This window comes from Equus caballus, chromosome 22 (assembly GCF_041296265.1).
Source record: "Equus caballus isolate H_3958 breed thoroughbred chromosome 22, TB-T2T, whole genome shotgun sequence".
Classification (NCBI taxonomy): domain Eukaryota; kingdom Metazoa; phylum Chordata; class Mammalia; order Perissodactyla; family Equidae; genus Equus; species Equus caballus.
Window position 1 is genome coordinate 36,473,517 of NC_091705.1, and position 18,945 is coordinate 36,492,461.

The following is an 18,945-nucleotide window of genomic DNA, read 5'->3' on the forward strand; positions in this document are numbered from 1 at the left end:
AATACAGTGTGATTTCCCTTATAAATTGATGCATAACAAAGCAAACAAGAAAACAAAACCAGAGTGGTTCAGATAAGTGTGCCTGGTTTAACACTGTTTGCATGCAAAGCATATGCTTGCAACACTGAATTTCATTTTATCAATTTTGGATTCTATTGCAATAATCATATGGTTTGGCCTTCTTTAATCTATTTCAATATAAAACCATGCTGATAGTTTCTAATGCTAATCAGTCTGGAAATTCCCGGGATAGACTCTGCGTGCCCGTGACCTATGCTTCCTTTCACCCGATGCTGGATTCAGGTTGCTCTGCATCTTTCTTTACCTGCGGGATCGGGGTCTGGCTTTCTTTCCTTTGCTCTCCTGTTTGGTTTCCGTGTCAGGGTTTTGCTAAGCCTGTACCTGGACTGATCGGCCTTCTCCATCTCTGTGCTCTGGAGCACTCAGTAGGAGCTGTCTGTTCCCTGAATGCTGCTGGCTCTCACCTTCGCCAGTCCTCTGGGCCTGGTAGTTGTTAGAGCAGTGGTTCTCAACTGGGGACGATTTTGTTCCCCCAGGGGACCCTTGGCAGTGTTGAGAGACATTGTGGATTACCACCAGTTAGGGTGGTGCTTTGGGCATTCGAGGAGTCAGAGATCAGGGACGCTGCTAACCATCCTACAATGCACAGGACAGCCCCACAGAGCAGAGAATTCTCTGCCCCAGTGTCAGCAGGGCTGAGAACGCCTGCGCTAGAGCGGGCCGGGGCTTTGCCTGTCGTGCGAGATTCTCCTGTGGTTATTTGTCTATTCAGATTTTCTACTTCTTCTTAATCCAAATTTGGTAATTTGTATTTTCCTAGAAAACTTTCCATGTCACCAGGGGTTACTTTTCCCAAAGGAAGGAATTTGGTGCACTTTGAAAATATTTACCCTATTTATGCATTTCTTAAAGAAAGATAAAATAGTGTTTTTGAAAAAGTCACGGTTCTGACACTTTCACGTGTTTTGGGAGAGAGCAGTGACCACTGTAGCCCCTGATGGAGCTCTGGGTGGCGGGGGAGCCATTTCTGAACCTGTGTCCGGGGAAGGGTGTTCCTCCCCACCCCCCAGTTCCCCATAAGACCCTCACCAGCTCCGCCAGGACGGGCAGGAAGATGATGATAGTGGCCGTGTTGCTGGCAAACTCGGTGAAGAAGGAGATGACCACGGTGATGAGCAGCACGGCCAACACGGGCGGCACGTTCTCCAGGGGGTGCAGCTGCCCGCCGATCCACGTGGACAGCCCCGACTCCTGCGGAGGGCAGGAGACAAGGTGCACCACTCCACTCCCCAGCCCACCCCCAGCTGCCACCACTGAGGGCTGGGCCCAGGAGGGAGGGTTGGGGTTCTCACAGCGAGGACAACCGCACCCCTTCACACACAGGTCCACTGAGGTTCCCAGCGGGCAAGTGACCTGCCCAAGGTCACACATTTGACCCTGGACTTAAACCAGCTTCTCTGCTTCTTGAACTGCTCTCTGCTCCAGACTCTGCAGGCCTGGGGCTCAAACTATCCACTTGGTCCTAGCACCCCTAGCTCTAACTTGAGGGGGCAGAGGGGAACTGGACCCTCTCTGATAAATCTTCCTGTTCCTCCAACGATGGTTACTGATTACAAAAATACTAACACAATCATTTATACAAATATTAATCTTGTAATTATATATCAACACACATCAAGTGTATAATATATATACAAGATATACTATATATCAGATAATATAAAACATGTATCAGATATATCTCAAATACATTATCAATGATTATGAATAATAAAGATATTTATGATCAATAATAAGGATGATTAGTACAATGATAACACAAATATTGCCATTATTGACACTGTGTTATTTATTATCCTAAGAATCGCCATTACTGAGGCTCCTGGGGGCGCCGGGCACCTGCACGCGTATCTCCTGACTCCTCTGAACCACCCCATAAGGAGCCGTTAATCCCTGTGTTACAGAGGAGGAAACTGAGCCTGGCAAAGTTTTTGTGACTTGCCCGCGGTCCCCGAAAGTAATGACTGAGGTGTGTTCCACACTCGGGGCGGGTGCTCCTGTCAGCTGACGTGCTCCCGCAGAGCTCCCGTCCCCAGCACCTCCCTCTGGACACGCCGGTCTGTCACTGCCCCTCTTCATGAAGAGCAATGCCCAGAGCTGACCGTAGCCCCCAGGACAGGGAAAGGACCAATTAGGCTGTCCCCTCCCTGGCTGCAGACTCCCCCCTGCCATCGATGCTGCAGAATCACCTCCACGCTTTCTCTCCTGACTTCTCCAGGAGTTTCTCCACTCACGAGTATATGGCATGTATACTCTCCCCCACCACCGCCCCCATCCAGTGTGTCCTTAATGACCTGGAGTCCAACACACCCTCGTTATGACCCCAGAGTGGCAGAGCTGAAGATGTAAAACGGCGCTCAAGGCGGCCCCTTGGTGGTGCCATGCAGCAGGATCGCCATAAAGCTACAAAGGGACATCCTGCAGGTTGTTCTCTTAACAAAGATAACAAAGCCATGGGCTTGATGCTGAGCCAGGGCAGAGCTGGGTTAGCCCCTAACATTGAGAGCCAAATGTATGTCTCCCCGAGCCCTTTCATCAACCCAGCATCCTCGGGGACCAGTACACTTCCGTTTATCAAAGAAACTTTCTACGGTTCTTTTCTGTTTGACAGAAAATTTACAGCTTACCCAGAACTTCAAATTCCATAGTGGATTCTAGAATACAGTGCATATTTTTACATAAATAAAATAATACACTTGTCCCTACAATTTGACTGAAAAGTTACCTTCCATGAACGAATAGTAAACGCTTAAAAATATCTTTCCCTAGAAGAGACCTTGTAAAATTACAGTGTTTCTTTTACATGTGCACTGTGAGTCTGATAGCCTAGAAACTGCGGCATGTGGCAGAGTCGAAGCCCCCGCCCAGGGAAGCCTGCAAGGAAAAATGGGGCCACTGGTTTTCTCAGAGGCCGACGCAGTGTGTGCAATTAAATGGAGAGGGGCTGGGGAGGACGAATATTAATGCTGTGGATGAATGAGAAGCCCAGAGCTTCCCCGTGGCCGGGCCTCTGGGTGGCGGCCTTCCAGCCAACGTCCAAGCAGCCACTCAGGGCCTGGGCTCAGCTTCTGCAGGCGGAGGGAGTTCTGGCAGCTTCCTGAGACAGCGGAACCCCCAACTGCCTGAGGTTCCCTTGGGGACTTGAAAGGGCTTCATCTGCACTTGCCCATTCTCTTAGGAATCAGAAGCTCCGTTTCCTTGGAGGCAGACAACACAGTAACGTCCCAGGACTCCAGGACCAGCAAAAGGCAAGGTCAGAGACGGCACGGCCAGAGGACAAGGAGAAAGAAAGGGCTTCGGAGTCACACTAAGCTTGTTCCCTGCTTTAATCCCTCCTGGCTGTGTCATCCTGGCCAAGAAACTTAACCTCTCTGTGACTCAGTTTCCTTATTTGTAAACCAGGATATAACAGTGCCCGTCCCAGAGGGTTATCATTGGGAGAAAAGGAACAAACCTATAAAGCACTTAGTAAGTGCCCAGTACATGCCACCAGCCTTTAGCAGCATTGAGTCGCGAGATGCCAAAGGTGGCGGAACACTCAGAAATCGTCCAGCGCCATGGTTGTCAAACTGTGTTCCTTGATGGCCCTCGAAGGTGCCAAGAGGTGCCGGGGGCCACCCTGCAGGATGGGAGGGGGAGGCTGAGCTGGAGGATGATGCCCTCCTCTCCTGGCTCCTTCCCCACTTCAAATGGGGCCTCTCTATCTGATCTCTCTGATTTATAGTAGGGTCGCATCTTACAAGGAGGGTGTTATGGTTTGAGCTCAATGTTTAAGATTGAGATCTCAATAGAAGACGCCCTCAGACACCTCTTACAAGGCTCATAAAACACGTCGGCTCAGCTGCGTGTGTACAGCTCTGTATGACAGTTAAGTAGAAAGTCAGTGAATTTGATTAAAGGGAAGAAAAAAGAGAAGACTTCATGCACTTGCATGAACATTCCAACTGCTGTACGGTTTGCAAGCTGTGTGACCTTGGGCAAATTAATGAACGTCTCTGTTCCTTGATTTCTTCAAGGGGTTGCGGTAAGGATTAAATGAGTACACGTAAAAACAGTTCCTGTGCATAGTAAGCACCGAATATGGATTATTATTGTTTATTTAATTTAAAGAATGCTTAATATAGCACTTATTCTGTGCTGGGCGTTCTTCTAAGTACTTTGCTGACATCACCTTACTTAATCTTCACAACACTCCATGAAATAAGGAGTATAATTGTGTCCATTTTATGGTTGAAGAAACTGAGGCACAGACAGGTGGTGATTTGCCCAAATCAGTGAAATGACTTGCTCTAGGGTTGGAATATCAAGCTTCCACAACCTCAATCCATTTGTAGATAAGTTTGTCGTGGTGGAGATGAAATGAGACATACACAAAGGTGTCAGAATAAGACCAATTTCTCATCCACCAGAGAGTAAGGTTATAACAAGAGAAGCCGTGAGGTTGACAGCGGCTCTGGTCTAGCACCTGGTAGGGATTGGCCCTGGGCGGGACACTGTCCACCCATCACGTCATCAGTCCTCAAAACAGCCATCTCATGGGTTACGTCCGACAAATATTTACTGAGCGAGCACGTCATGCTCCAGGACTCTTCCAGATGCCTGGAACAGTGGTGGGTAAGACAGATACGATCTTGCCCTCATGGGGCTTACATTCTTGTAAGAGAGACACAAATAAACAAATGAACAAGATAATATGGGGGGTAGATGCAGCATGAGCTGGGTGATAAGAGGGAAAGCAACTGTGAAGAGAGACTATAGACATGGCGGCCGAGGAGAGCCTCTTGGCATTGGTGACTTTGGAGTTGAGACCTGAAGGGTGAGGACTCAGAGATCTCAGGGAAGAGCACTCCACAGAAAGAAAGCAGATGCAAAGGTCCTGGGGTGCGAATGAGTCTAGTGTGACTGAGCAACATTAAGGGGCCAGTGGGACTGGAGGGGAGTCAGCGAGGGGAGAGAGGTAGGAGCCGACATCAGGGAGGTAGGCAGGGGTCAGGCCGTGCTGGGCCTTGTATGGGCCAATGGAAGCCTTCAGGCTAGAGTCTAAATATATGGCAAGTCATGGGCAGTTTTGCAGCAGGAGAAAACCGCAGTGAGGACACTCGCCGGGTTTAAGCGAGTTGCCCAAGCGCAGAGTAAGCACTGGGATCTGCTTCCAGCCCTTCAGAACCAGCATGGGGAGCCCAGGCACCCAGGCTCACCATGGACCACTCAAGGACCCCTAAGCCCCAAGAGGCTGCTGGGGCCTGCTGAGGACACTGGGCAGGGGCTGGGGTGCAGGCTGTGCCGTGAGCATTCCGGTCCCTCCTGGGGCCGGCGGCGCTGCCCGGGCAGGGTGGTACCAGCAGGGGCTGGAGGAAGGGGCAGCTGCCACACAAAGCCCTTGTTGAACAGAAATCCCAGCCGGCTGCCCGGGGCCGGGCCAGGCGCCAGGCGGGCCTCCAGCACGCTCGGCGGGCCTGCGGCCCAGCCCCCCACGGCTGCAGCCCGCCAACCCCACTGAGGAACCGGGCTTTGCCCACTCACCCTGAGCTCGGAGAAGCCACTAGGTGTGGGGTCAGCCCCTTCTGCCGTGCCCCTCAGGGTCAGGCTAGGTTCGTATCTCTCAGTAAATGGCACCACTTCCGCCTAGATGCTCCTCCTCGATTCTGACTGCTCCTTTTCCCCAACATCCAATTATAATCACCAGCTCCACCGGGATACGTTCTAAGTTTTCCAGGTGAATCGACTCATTTAATAATTGTAACAACTCTACGAGATGGGCACCACTGTTGTTCCCATTTTACAGATGAGGAAACTGAGGCACACAGCTAAGAGGTGGAAGATCTGCGACTCCAGCCCAGATGGTCTGATTCCACAGCCCACGCTTTCTACTGCTGCATTGCATGGCCTCCTCAAGACCTGGGTAACGTGTCACTTCCTCCGGGAAGCCTTCCCTGATATATCCCCGGTAGGAGGCAGTAGGGAGAAGAGTCAGACAGAGGCGAGTTCAAATCCCAACTCTGCTACCTATGAGCTGTGTTACCCAGAATCAGTCCCTTAACCTTTCTGGCCCTTGGGGTTCCCAAAATGGAAATCAAAACTACCTTTGCTCATCTATCCTTTTGCTCCTTTTGAACTCTGTACCATCAGACGTGTTATTTATTGGAAAAAGGAATAAAATTAAAATCTATTTCATAAAAAAGAGTAGCTGTGTAGAGAACCTGAATGTGCCACCCAGACCCCCTCGGTGAGCTCCTCGCCCCAGGGCAGGGAGTAGGGCAGCAGATGACCTACACGGTCAGCCCCAGGGGCTGTCTCAGACCCTGGGGTCGTCTTGCCCAAGGTCGCACCCCTCCTGGGGCTCACACCCGCAGACTGATGGAGGGGCATACAAGGGCCCGGCATGCCACGTGGACCCACCAGAGTGTCTGCAGGCTGGCTCAGCTCGGCGCCCCCTGCAGAGGTGACAAAGTCTCTGTCCTCGTCCTCGCGGCTCCACCCCTCCCTCTCCCTCTCCTGCTTCCTTCCTCCTCCTTCCGCAGGGGGTGACCTCAAGGGCACAACCTAATGACCCCCCATCGCTAATGCCCATCTCGGAGCGGCTTCCTGCAGCCAGACCTGCAGTCACCGTGGGGGAGGGTTAGAGAGAAGGCACAGCAGCTCACAGCACTTCCTATTTGCATTAGTTATTATCTTCTTCAGTTACTTCCAACAACCCCCCAGAGTACGGACTTCGATCCTCAATTCGCGGGTGAGAACACTGGTGCCCAGAGAGGCGAAGGAACCTGCCCGAAGGGCCCCAGCGAGCAGTGGTAGAGCTGGGTACTCGGATCCCCAAGCCTGGGCTTCTGAGCAGCGTCCACCTTGACAGGTGTCTTCACTGTAACACTATTTGAAACTTGAAAATTAAAATTGAATTAAAGAAGAAAGCCATCTGAGAAGTAATTTCCGGCTTCCTTCACCTAAGTTCAGATCGGTCCTTAATTGGCTGTGGTTTGCCTGCTGTGGCTCACACAGCGAGATGGAGCGGTGGCTGCGGCACAGCCTCATGAGCTTAGGCTCCAATCCCGGCTCTGCCATGTCCCGGCCACGCAAACACAGACAAGCTATCAGCCGCACGCTGCCTCAGTTTCCTCGTCTTCGACAGCGGCAGCACTTCCTTCCGTGGGGTTGAGGAAGATTCACGCGGTCAGCGTTGGCAGAACACTTCAAGCAGCGCCGGGCACTTGGGAATTCTAGAGAGAGAGCCAGGAGGATCCTGGACTCTGAAATCAGATCAACTGGAGTTCGAACCCCAGCCTCTAAGCAGACTGCAACTGTATGAGCTTAAGGGAGGTGTTTAATTTTTCCATGCCTCAGTTTTCCTATCTGTAAAACGGGGATAAAAATGTTACCTAGCCCCTAGGGTCAGCGTGAGGATTAAATGAGATATTCTGTTACCATACATGTCGGATGGACACTGAGGCTGCATGTCCTCTGAGCAGGGCTGGCCACAGTGCCCTTGCCCGACAACCCTGAGAGCCAGCGTCTCCTGAAATCCCACACTCTCAGTGGCCCCTCACTCACTCTAGCCCCAGCCCTGCCTTGGAGCTCACAGCGCCCTCGAATAACATTCATAATAACTCTAATTAGCTAATATTAACAATATCTAACATTTATATCACAGCATTAAGTGCATAGACACTAGAGCCACACTACCTGGATTCTAATCCTGAGTACACAGCTGTGTGACCTTGGGCAAGCTACTTTACCTCTCTGTGCCTCAGTTTTTTAATCTAGAGAGTAGAGATAACAATGGCATCTACCTCATAGGCTTGTTGGGAGGTTGAAAGGAGTTAATATATGTCAAGCACCTTGAACAGTCTTGGCACGGGGGAAGGACCCCATGGTGTTCCTCTGTGCCCACAAAACCCTCGAGTCGTGATACTATCAGGGATCGTGTTAGTGGTACGCTCACTGTGAGCTCCTCGGCCCCCTGCACGCTTACCTCACAGCCCTTGGCCATGGCGAAGCCCCCTCCCAGGAGCAGGATGATGTTCCAGGGCACGGTGTCCTGCGCCTTCCTCCACGTCAGCAAGGGCTCCGTCTCTGTGTTGGGAGCTGGGTGGAGAGAGGACATTCAGCCTGATGAGGGGACACCGTTCCCCACTGGACAGAAGGGGCCCTGACACCCACTCAGGACACTGAGCCTGAGGAGGAGACACCAGGCCTGCAGCCCACCTTGCTGGGGACACCCGGGGGTCTCCAGGAAGCCACAGTTTGGGTCTGGTGTCCGACTGGGGAGATTCAGGGGAAAACCCCCAAGCGGCATGAGGGGGCGCCTGCTCTTCCAGAATGAAAATAGTTTTCACGGCTCCCGTTCTTTACGGTGCCCTGGAACCAGGCCCTCCTCGTGCAGGGCATCCTCTGAATCTCACGCTGGCCTTCTGGGTAAGTGCTACTTTCATGCTGATTACAAGAGAAGAGGCTCTCTTTGTAATCGAATGTGTGCAGAGAGGAGAAAAGACGAAGCAGATTCAGGAGAACAGAAGCTCAGGGAGCCTTTGGCCCTGGGGTCACGGGATGATGCGTATTTCCCTAAAAGCAGCAGTGTGTGCGGTGGTTAGAAGAGGGGGTCTGCAAAGTTTCTGTAAAGGGTTAGAGGGAAAACCATCGAGGCTTTGTAAGCCAGTTGCAGCCAGGCTGCCATCATAACGTGAAGGCAGCCAGAGTCAGGATATGCACCAACGGGCGTGGCCACGTTCCCAGGAAACCCTCTTTATGAAGCAAGTGGCAGCAGATGTGGCCGGGGGCTGTGGTCCACCAGCCCTGCGTCAGGGACATGGTCCCGGAGACGGAGCGTCCTGGGCTGGCTCTCTGCGTGCCCTTGAAACGTGACCTTGCCACTCTGAGCCCCATTTCCTCAGCCGACACAAGGCACAATGACAGCACCCGAGGGTCCTTGTGAGCCATGACGAGGCCGTGGTGGAGCCACAGGGGGACAGGGACATTTCTGTTTGGCTCACAGCTGTATCCCCAGTGTCTAGAACACTGCTTGGCACCTGTCAGTCACTCCATAAATACCTGCCAAGTAACGTTTGTGACACACTTAACCCAGTGCCTGGTGCAGAGTAAACACTTCTGAAATGGAACTTGTCACTGCAGGCTGCCACCGGGAGGCGGGCAGGACAGGCCCAGCTCATTCAAGGCGGGTCCCCATCTCTCAGGACAGTTTCTGGTTACGCAACCACTGACATTTTATTTCTCCTTTCCAGCTTTTTCCAAATTTTACACTGTGCTTATCTAAAACAAAAGTTTACAGTCAGAAAATAAAGACAATAAAAGTTATTCAGTGGGGCTGGCCTGGTGGCGCAGCGGTTAAGTTCACACATTCCGCTTCGGCGGCCTGGGGTTCGCCAGTTCGGATCCCGACACGGCACCGCTTGGCACGCCACGCTGTGGTAGGCGTCCCACATATAAAGTAGAGGAAGATGGGCATGGATGTTAGCTCAGGGCCAGTCTTCCTCAGAAAAAAGAGGAGGATTGGTGGCAGATGTTAGCTCAGGTCTAATCTTCCTCACAAAATCAATCAATCAATCAATCAATCAGTTACTTAGTGACGTCCCTCCGCTAGCTGGCACGCAGCCGACAGGCATGTACACACGGTTCAGATGTTGCACACAGCCTGGGGATTCCTGGGCCCAATGCAACCTACAGGGAAGCCCAGAACTGGAAGAGCCAGCGGGGGAGGGAGGGAGAGCCAGCCCTGCGCCTTCAGGTGATAAAATATGATTTCATTAAAGAGGCAGCAAGTCTGAAAAAGGAAAGTGACTTGACCCAAATAGCCCGTAAGGGTGGGACAGGGGGAGAGAAAAGGTCCCGAATGTGGGTTTAACATAATGCAGAAGAAGCGAGTTAAATGGCGAGTGCTTATAAGACTGCTCACCATCAGTAAGCACTCAGTCATTAACGTTAGCGGTTATCGTCTTTACTATCTTCCCATCCATCCACACCCTCGCCACTATTTCTTATAAGCACAGCCTCCATCTCCCTGAATTCCTCCAGTCCAGCTCCACTTTGCCCGCTGGCTATCTAGAGCCATGGCTGAAAGCACAGGTTTGAAGCTGAACTAGATTTGAATCCTGGCTCTGCCCATCAGCTATGCGACTTGGGCTAGTGACTCGACCTCTCTGAGCCTCAGTGTCCTCATCTGAAAAAGGGAGCAATAGCACCTCCTCAGAGACCTATTGGGAAGATAAAATGGGCCCACGTGTGCAAAGGGCTCAGCACGGGTGTGGCCCAGAGCAAGTCCTCGGTCACTCATTTAACACATATGTATTGGGGACTTATCATATGTCAGGCACTCTTCTAGACGCTGGGGATACAGAAGTGGCCAAAACAGAGAAAATGGCTGCCTTCGGAGAACTTACATTCCCGCAAGGGAGGCAGGTGATACACCAATAAATATATAATGTCAGGAAATTTTATGTGCTACGAGGAAAAAGAAAACAGGGTAAAGAGAAGATGACAAAGCAGAGGTGCTTTTCTAGATGGTGCAGTCAGGGAAGGCTTCGCTGGGGAGGTGACCTTTGGATAGAGTCTGAGAGGGGGATGGAGCGAGCCATGTGGATATCTGGAGGAAGAGCTTGCTGGGCAGAGAGGAAGTGGATGCTATCACCATCACTGTCATTACATCAACCACAAGCGCAGGGCCGGCACACAGCAGCCGCTGCATCAACACTTGGTGAGTGACCACAAAGTGGGAGAAACACAAGTGCGACCCAGACCCACAGAGGAATGGAAGAGAGTGGGTCTAACAAGAAAACCAAGGTTGGCCTGGCGGCCTGCGTTCTACATCCTGGCTCTTCTTAACTAGTGGTGTGACCTTGAGCAAGTCACCGTCTCTCCAGGGAAACCACTCTCTGAGGCTCCAGATGAGCACTGAGTGCTGCGCACTAGAAAGGATGGTCTCAGCCACTTCCTTTCTCTCTGGCAATGCCCACTCCCTCTGGGTACCCACTTCCACAGCTTCCGTAGCTCGCTCTAAGGAAACAGAAGTTATAAAAAAGCGAGAAGTATAGTGAAGCAGAAGCTATAAAGACGCAACAGCTAAGAGGCAGTAGGAACTATGAAGAGACCAACAACTGATACACAGAGTGGATGGTGAGGAAAGCCAGTTAGAAGTAAGAGAGAGAAGCGGAAATGGAGCCTGCAGAGTCCAAAAGCCCTCAGCCTCCCTGATCCCAGGTCTAGCCTCCTCGAGGTCCAGCTCTGTCACACAGACTGACTATGGCGCCCTGAGGAATCGTCCCCTACTGATCCTTACAAGGCACTCCCTGCCCCAGACCCCCACTCCTCCCAAACTGGACCAATCCTGCATAATAACCTATTGTTTTCAACAACAGAAAATAGATTACGACCCTATCTCCTGAGTCCTGGTCCAGTGTTCATCCCACCGCCCCTGCTGGAGCTCAGCCGGGGGCAGCCTGTCGCAGGCGGCAGATGGCAGCCCGTTCTTCTGGCAGACACCTGCTGGAAACCCCACGTGGCCACAGCGGCCCCCTGTAGGCCAGCCCTCAGTCGTCCGGCTTGGAGGGCTCCGTGATTCTTTTAAGCTGAATTTGAACGCCTTTCGGCAGTTTGGCCTCAGTCCCCACCACTTCCTGTTCCTTTAAACCCAGTTTGAGATTTTCGTGTCTGACTCGTGGGCAACCCACTTGCAACTCCTGCCTTGGGCCCGGGGGGCAGCAAAGTTTTCCTATAAAGCACCAGAACGTAAATATTTTGGGCTTTGCGAGCCAAAACCCAAGACAAAAAGAGGCATGGGGCCGGCTCCGTGGCCGAGTGGTTAAGTTCACGCGCTCCGCTGCAGCAGCCCAGGGTTCGGATCCTGGGCGCGGACATGGCACCCCTCATCAGGCCACGTTGAGGCGGCGTCCCACATCCCACAACTAGAAGGATCTGCAACTAAGATATACAACTGTGTACAGGGGGGGTTTGGTGAGATAAAGCAGAAAAAAAAAAAAAGGATTGGCAACAGTTGTTAGCCCAGGTGCCAATCCTTAAAAAAAAAAAGGAGGTAAAATCTAGGCTACTGTGGAGGTACTTACATACCTAAAGAAAATAAATGTCCACAAATTTCTCTTGAAGAAATTAAAAACTTTATTTATGGACACTGACGTTTAAATTTCATGTAATGTTCACAAGTCATGAAATATTTTACTTTTAATTCCTTTCAACCGTTAAAAAATGTGAAAGCCATTCATAGCTCATGGGCTGTCCATAAACAGACAGCTGGCTGGATTTGGGCCAGCGCACTGCAGTTGCTAACCCCTGCCTGGGACTGTCATCTCTGGCTCCCCTAAAGGCCCAGACAAGGTAAATGCTCAGGCAGGGGAAGAGGAGCAAGCAGGACCACGTGGTTGGTACATGGGGGCTGTCCGGTCCCAGGCGTGGGCCCCGCCTCCAGGCCACTGATTACCATGCTCCAGGACCTCGCTGAGTCCACCCACACCCCAGCCTTGACCGCCTTACCTTTAAAGTCAAACCACCACTTGAGAGATGGCCTTTGGGATGGGAAGAAGAACAAGATGATGACAATGGTCACACCGGTGACAGCATCCGAAAGAAACCTACAATGACAAGGCCCCAAAGCATGTGACCCCAGGCATCTCAGCAGGCTGGGGTTTGGCAGATTTGCAAATGAGGATTTGTGGAAGGGAATTAGGCCTGCTGTGAAGGGGGCATTGTTGGAGGCCACTGGATTCCTCCTGCACGCATTCAGCTTGGAGGCAACCACTCGTGGATGCAAAAGCCCTTTATCCCTTTATCCCCAGCTCCAGCTGAACCAACGCTTCTCCTCCTAATTCAAGGACACTAGGAAGGTGGACATGACCAAACAGGGAAGAATCTGAGAGCCACAGCATGCTGGGGTCTGTGTAACCCCCACAAATCATCATAACTGGGGCTCCTGAAAGAGCCCTATATGTATTTGTTCAGCTTCTGCTTGAATTCCTCCTGGCACGGGCAGCTTACTACACAAAGATGCAGCCCATTCACACCAGCAGTGTACAGATGGCGTTCACAGCCCCTCAAAACCCAACGACAACCTTTCAAGGGTCCACGACGTGTCCTGTGGAGACATGAAGCTCACAGAAGTCTCAGAAACAGCCCTGGGGGCAGGCTAAAAATCTTCCATTTCAGATGAGGAATCTGAGGCTCGGAGAACAGAAGCAACTTGCTGGAGGCCAGACCACGGTCCCTGGAGGAGATGGGCATCGAACCCAGATTTTCTGGCTCCAAGTTCAATGAAGCACACAGCCAACTGCCAACAAAAGCCCTTTCAGCCCATGCATTTGGGAAGAAGAGTATCTGATGGCCAAGAAACTGGAAAAGATGGTCCATGCCACTATATTCGAGAACTATAAACCAAAACATAATGCAGTGTCATTCGTCTGCTAACAGACAGCAAAACTTGAAAAGGGTGATAATACCTACTGAGGATGTCGGGAAACATATACGGGTGGTGGGAAAATAAAGTGGTTTAATCTTCTGGAGGGCAGCTGGCAGCAGGTTTCAATGCTTTGCATGTGAAAACCCCTTGATCCAGTTATCGTACTTCTAGGAATTTATGCTCAGGAAATAACTAGACTCCTGCACACAGATTACGTACTGGGATGTGCATTACCAGCAAGAGTAAAAAAAATGGAAGATTTTTAGCAGGCACATGCTTCAATAAATTGTGTATATAATGTATATATAATAATATATATAATAAAATACCCTACTTCTGTTTCTTAAAATATAAGATAATATCATCTTTATGTACTGACATACAAATACAACCAAGATACCCTGTAAATTAAAAAGCAAGTTTTTATTTGTAGTATTGGACACAATCCAAAAAGGACTTCGTTAAATGAAGATACTCCCATTCCATACAATACTATGCAGTGTTTAAAAAGAATGAAGGAGGTCAGAAAGAGCAAGTCGCCCATGATCACATTAAGTATTTTCCAATGTTTTGTTATCCGTGTACACAGATGTCTGTGTGCATGCGTTAATACGTGTGTGTGTCCGTGTATCTGGATTGTTACACAGCAGCCTGTTCATTGCGATCATCTCTGGGGAGTGGGACAGAGGGTCGATGAAGGGCAACTTTTACTTTTTCAATTCAGCATTGTTTGAATTTTCTCCTGAGTATGCATAACTTTTATAATTAAAAAAGAAAAAAGCAGGTCACCGATAACATGTGTACTGTAATCGGATTTCTGTTAAAAAATCTTCTGTTTAGCTAGGTTTCCTTTTAGCTAGTTGACATGTGTTTTTAAAATTCATTTCATTGAAGTATAATTAACATGCAACAGAATGCACCGGCTTTCAGGATTCGTTACATGAGTTTTGACTAATGCACACGGTCCTGCGACCACCAGTGCAATCGAGATGCAGAGAAGTTCCCGGATGGGCATTTTTTTAAGTCAGAAAAGATGTATATCAGAACTGGAGACTGAGATTCTAGGTTTCTTTGTGTTGCTGGAATGTTTATAACACCCATTTTTAGTCTGAAAAAATAGCAGAGCAGCTACATTTTGGAAAAATAAGAGAAGGGTGATAAGAGCTACTTCTCCTGGCTCCATGAAATTATATCGTTTCTCCCTCATGAGAGCAGAACTCATATCCCCCATTTATGAGAGGGAGTCTGGGGCTCGAGGGCGGAGCGTGCAGAGCTGCTCTATCCAGCCTGGCAGCCACAGCCACACATGGCCCGTGGACACAGGAACGGTGGCAAGACCAAACTGAGATGAGCTGTACGTGTACAGTACACACCAGACTTTGGAGACCTACTATGGAAAAAGGAACGTAAACATCTCAATAATAATTTATTATATAGGCTACGTGTTGAAATAATACAGTGTAAAATACAACAGATTATTAAAATTAATTTCATCCGTTTCATTGGACTTTTTAATGTGACTACTAACAAGTTTTAAACTACATATATGGCTCACATTCTGTCTCTGTTGGATGGTGCTGATCAAAACCATTAGATCTGCACAAATCCAGAGGACACATCGCCCTTCTCATCACGTTCTGACTCACACCAGAAGTTGACACAGCTGTCCACTGGCTCTTTCCTAAACCACTCCCCTCTCTCGGCCTTGGCTAGTCCGTGTCTCCAGGTCTTCCTCCCACCTCGCTGACCGCTTCTCCACCGCCCTGATGGCTCAGTCTCCTCCACCCAGCTCCCAGGTGTCAGGGTTCCTCAGAGTCTTCCACGCCATCCCTATACTTTCCCTACCTGAGCCCATCCATTCCCGGCGATTTAAATCCCAAATTTATATCATGACCCCCCAATTTATATCTGCAACCTGACACCTCTGAGCTCCAGGCTGGCATATCCAAGTGTCCACTGCAGTATTTGAAAGACATCTTAGACTTGCTAAGTCTAAACCCAGTCCAAAATACAATTGTTGACGAGCCACCCCAATCCCCCCAAAGAATGTTCTTCTCCAACTAACCACCATCTATGCAGGTGCTCCTCTCCTCGTGCCCCCAATCCAACCCAGCAGCATGTCCCATCGTTTCTAACTTTGATTATATCTTGACTGCTCCATCTCCGCTGCTATCATTTTCACTCAAACCCTTGAGGTCGGCCCCCTAGACGAGGGCTCAGTGCACGTCTTCTGGGAAGAGCCACACAGTAAATTTTGGCTTTGCAGACCCTATGGTCTCTGTCACAACTTGACTTGGACGTCGTAGCATGAAAGCAGTCACAGAGAACAAATAAACGAACAGGTGTGGCTGTGTTCCGATAAAACTTTATTTGTAGACACAGAAATTTGAATTTCATGTAATTTTCATGTGTCACAAAATATTACTTGTCTTTTGATTTTTCTCCAGCCATTTAAAAATGTAAAAGCGATTCAGAAACAACCACTGGGCCAGCTTTGGCCCATGAGCCTTAGTTCTCCAACCCCTGTTCTGGATGACAGGAGTCATCTAGACGGCTCTCTTCTGTTCTCCCCACCCAGATTTTTGCCCCCACTATCCGTTCCCTCACCAATATAGCTGACATTTTACTGACTCCTTTCTGTGTGCCATTCGAGTCACTTGACATACAGCACCTGATTTATCGTCAGAACAATGCACTGAGTATACTATTACGATACCATTTGGCAGATGAGGAAACTGAGGCACAGGGAGGTGAAGTAACTTAAAACCCTCCAATAGTTTCCCACTGCTCTGCCAAAAAAAAAAAAAAAAAGACCAAAATGCTCAATATGTCCGACAGAACCCTCCACGATCCAGCCCTCACTGCCCTTCCAGCCACTCCTGCCCCCCTGCCCCGCTCACCCAGCCTCGGTCACACCAGGCCTCTTCGGTTCTGCAAAGGTGTTCAGTGGGCTCCCAGCTTAGGCTCTCAGTAGACGGGCCCAGGGCATCTCCACCTTTCACCTCTACTCTTCCTAACCTTTGCTTTTCCCAAAACTATCCACAGTCAATGCCCCGACTCCGTCCTTCTATAGTCTAACCTTCTCGCTCTTTCTTCCACAGCACTCATGACGATTTGCAGTACTTTCTTGTCTAACTACTTGTTCTTGCTGTGTGCCCCGCACCTCGCTTAATGCCTAGCATGTAACAGACTCTCAATAAACGTTGACTGACTGACTGACTGACTGAATGAATGAATGATGTGTTCAGGGTCGCACAGTTTGTAAGCGGCAGAGCTGGCATCTGAACCCAGTTTTGTCTGATTCCAAAGGCAAAAGCTCTTAACACACGAGAACCCAAATGTTTTATGGTCCAAACCTAAACTCTTGAGAGTAAAAGGAGCTGTAAATAGTTAGACGGGACAAAAAGCACAAACCCAGCCCAGGACTCCCCAGCGGCACTGCGCTCCCCACCGCACTCTCCAGCTCCAGGGGGCCCATCCCGGAACCTGCCCTGTTGGACTCCATCCCACGGGTCCCCAGAGTCTCACCCAGGGGTGAAGAGGCTGGCCCAGCCGGGGATGAACTTTGGGTCCCGGGAGAAGAGGAGGATGGCGAACATGCAGAAAAGGATGAAAACAGCCTGTTCCGCGAACCTGTGGCACAGACATGCAGGCCCCAATGTGACCATAGGCTCCCCGTGGACCTCAGCAGGGAAGGCCTCGGCAGGCGCCCACTGGGGGTGGCTGGACCAGCCCTGCCTCGGAGGAGCTGAAAGCAGTAATTCACTCCCCAGAAAGTCCCCAGAGTGAGGGTGGGGGGTCTCATGGTGTAAGTGATCCTGCCCTGGGCTCCCACACTCCCCCAAACTATTTCTATCATTCCCACCAGGAACTTCACTGGGTCCTAAGGCGAATCCAGAGAGAGAAAAAAGGAGCAAAACAGAGGCAGAGTCAGAAAAGCACAGAGAAAGGAAACGGACAGCCAGACAGAAATCGAGGGGTGGGCAAAGAGAAAGAGGAACAGTCACACATACAGAGGGGGACAGATAAACATAGATGCAGAAGGGGACGGACATGGAGAGAGGGGTAGACAGAGGTAGAACGAGAGAATCCCCAAATATTGGAGCAAATATTTACCCAATGAGCCCACTTCACAGATTGGGGAGTAGGGCCCAGAGAGGGTTAGTGCTTTGCCTAAGGCCACGCAGGAAGTTAGTGGCAGAGTCATTCCTTGTGTGTAGGCCTGCTGACTCCTAGTTATTTTCTCCACATGAGAAACATGCATTAAACAAGGTCCTGGAAGCCACCCAAGGCAGTGTCGGGTATCCGTGGACCAGGAGGGAAAGGGTGCATCAGGCAGGAAGGTGGCAGGTCCGCACCCCGAGTACACCCTATGGGGCATTCTGGTCCTCAGGGTATCTACCCCAGCACCAGGGCAAGAGGCTGACTGTGTAAGCTAGCTCCCTACCTTCCATCCCCAGGCCACAGGTCCTGAAATTCCCCTGGGAATCCACCCCCGGGGACCCAGGGGTCAGGCCTGGAGGCACCTCTCCTGAAAGTCTAGTGCCCAGCTCTCTCCCTGCCCCGAGGATCCCCCGAGCCACGCACTTGATGGGCCCCAGGTTCTGGAATTCCTCCCGAATCACAGCTTCAGCCCTATCTTCTGCATCAGTGCTGATCTCAGATTTCTTCTTCCTCCAGCCCCTGAAACAGAAAGTGAGCAGGTTAGGAGTGGCCACTGCAGGTACAGCTAACTTCTCACTGGTCCCACCCTCTGGCCGGGCCGCATTACCTCTGCAACAGCCTGCTGAGTGGGCTCCCTGCCTCTGTCTTCCCCTTCTGAAACCTGTTCTCCCCACCTACAGCCTGGATGGTCTTTTAAAAATGTGAATCTGATCACATGACTCCCAGAAAGAAAATCCTTTCAGGGGTCAAACAGGCACATGAACAAACCAACAAATCGATGGAATAAAATAGAAAGTCCAGAAACAACCCAAGCATACATGGAGATCTCATCTACGATAAAGTCGGTTTCTCATATTGGTGCAGAAAAGATGAGCTATTCAGTCAATGGTGTTGATCAACGAAATAGGATTGAGAGTCCAAAACAAACCCATACTTTTATGGTCAATTGATTTTTGACAAGGGTACCAAGATCATTCAATGGGGAAAGAATAGTCTTTCAACAAACAATGCTAGTCACATGGAAAAGAATGAATGTGGACTCCTACCTCACACCATATACAAAATTTAACTCAAAATGGATCAAAGACCTAAATCAAAGCTGGACTTATAAAAATCTTAGAAGAAAACATAGGGGTAAATTTTCAGGGCCTTGGATTAGGCAATTATTTCTTAGATATAACACCAAAAGCTCAAGCAACTGAAAATAGAGAAACTGGACTTGATCAAAATTTAAAACTTTTGTGTGTCAATAAATAGAGTTGGGACAACCGAGTGGCCATCTGGAACAA

The 18,945-nt window shown here is 50.1% G+C and overlaps 1 protein-coding gene across 6 annotated transcripts in view; it reads right to left on the bottom strand.

The window, feature by feature from the left end:
• SLC13A3 (solute carrier family 13 member 3) overlaps positions 1–18,945 on the bottom strand; it is a 76,959-nt gene that overhangs the window by 5,909 nt on the left and 52,105 nt on the right. For all 6 annotated transcript variants that reach the window (XM_023626647.2, XM_023626648.2, XM_070247859.1 and 3 more), the window contains 5 exons: positions 18,080–18,175; positions 17,021–17,125; positions 12,574–12,671; positions 8,048–8,160; positions 1,111–1,272 (listed from right to left, as the gene is read on the bottom strand). In XM_023626647.2, coding sequence (XP_023482415.2) covers positions 1,111–1,272; positions 8,048–8,160; positions 12,574–12,671; positions 17,021–17,125; positions 18,080–18,175 — 574 coding nt within the window. The remainder of the gene's footprint in view (positions 1–1,110; positions 1,273–8,047; positions 8,161–12,573; positions 12,672–17,020; positions 17,126–18,079; positions 18,176–18,945) is intronic.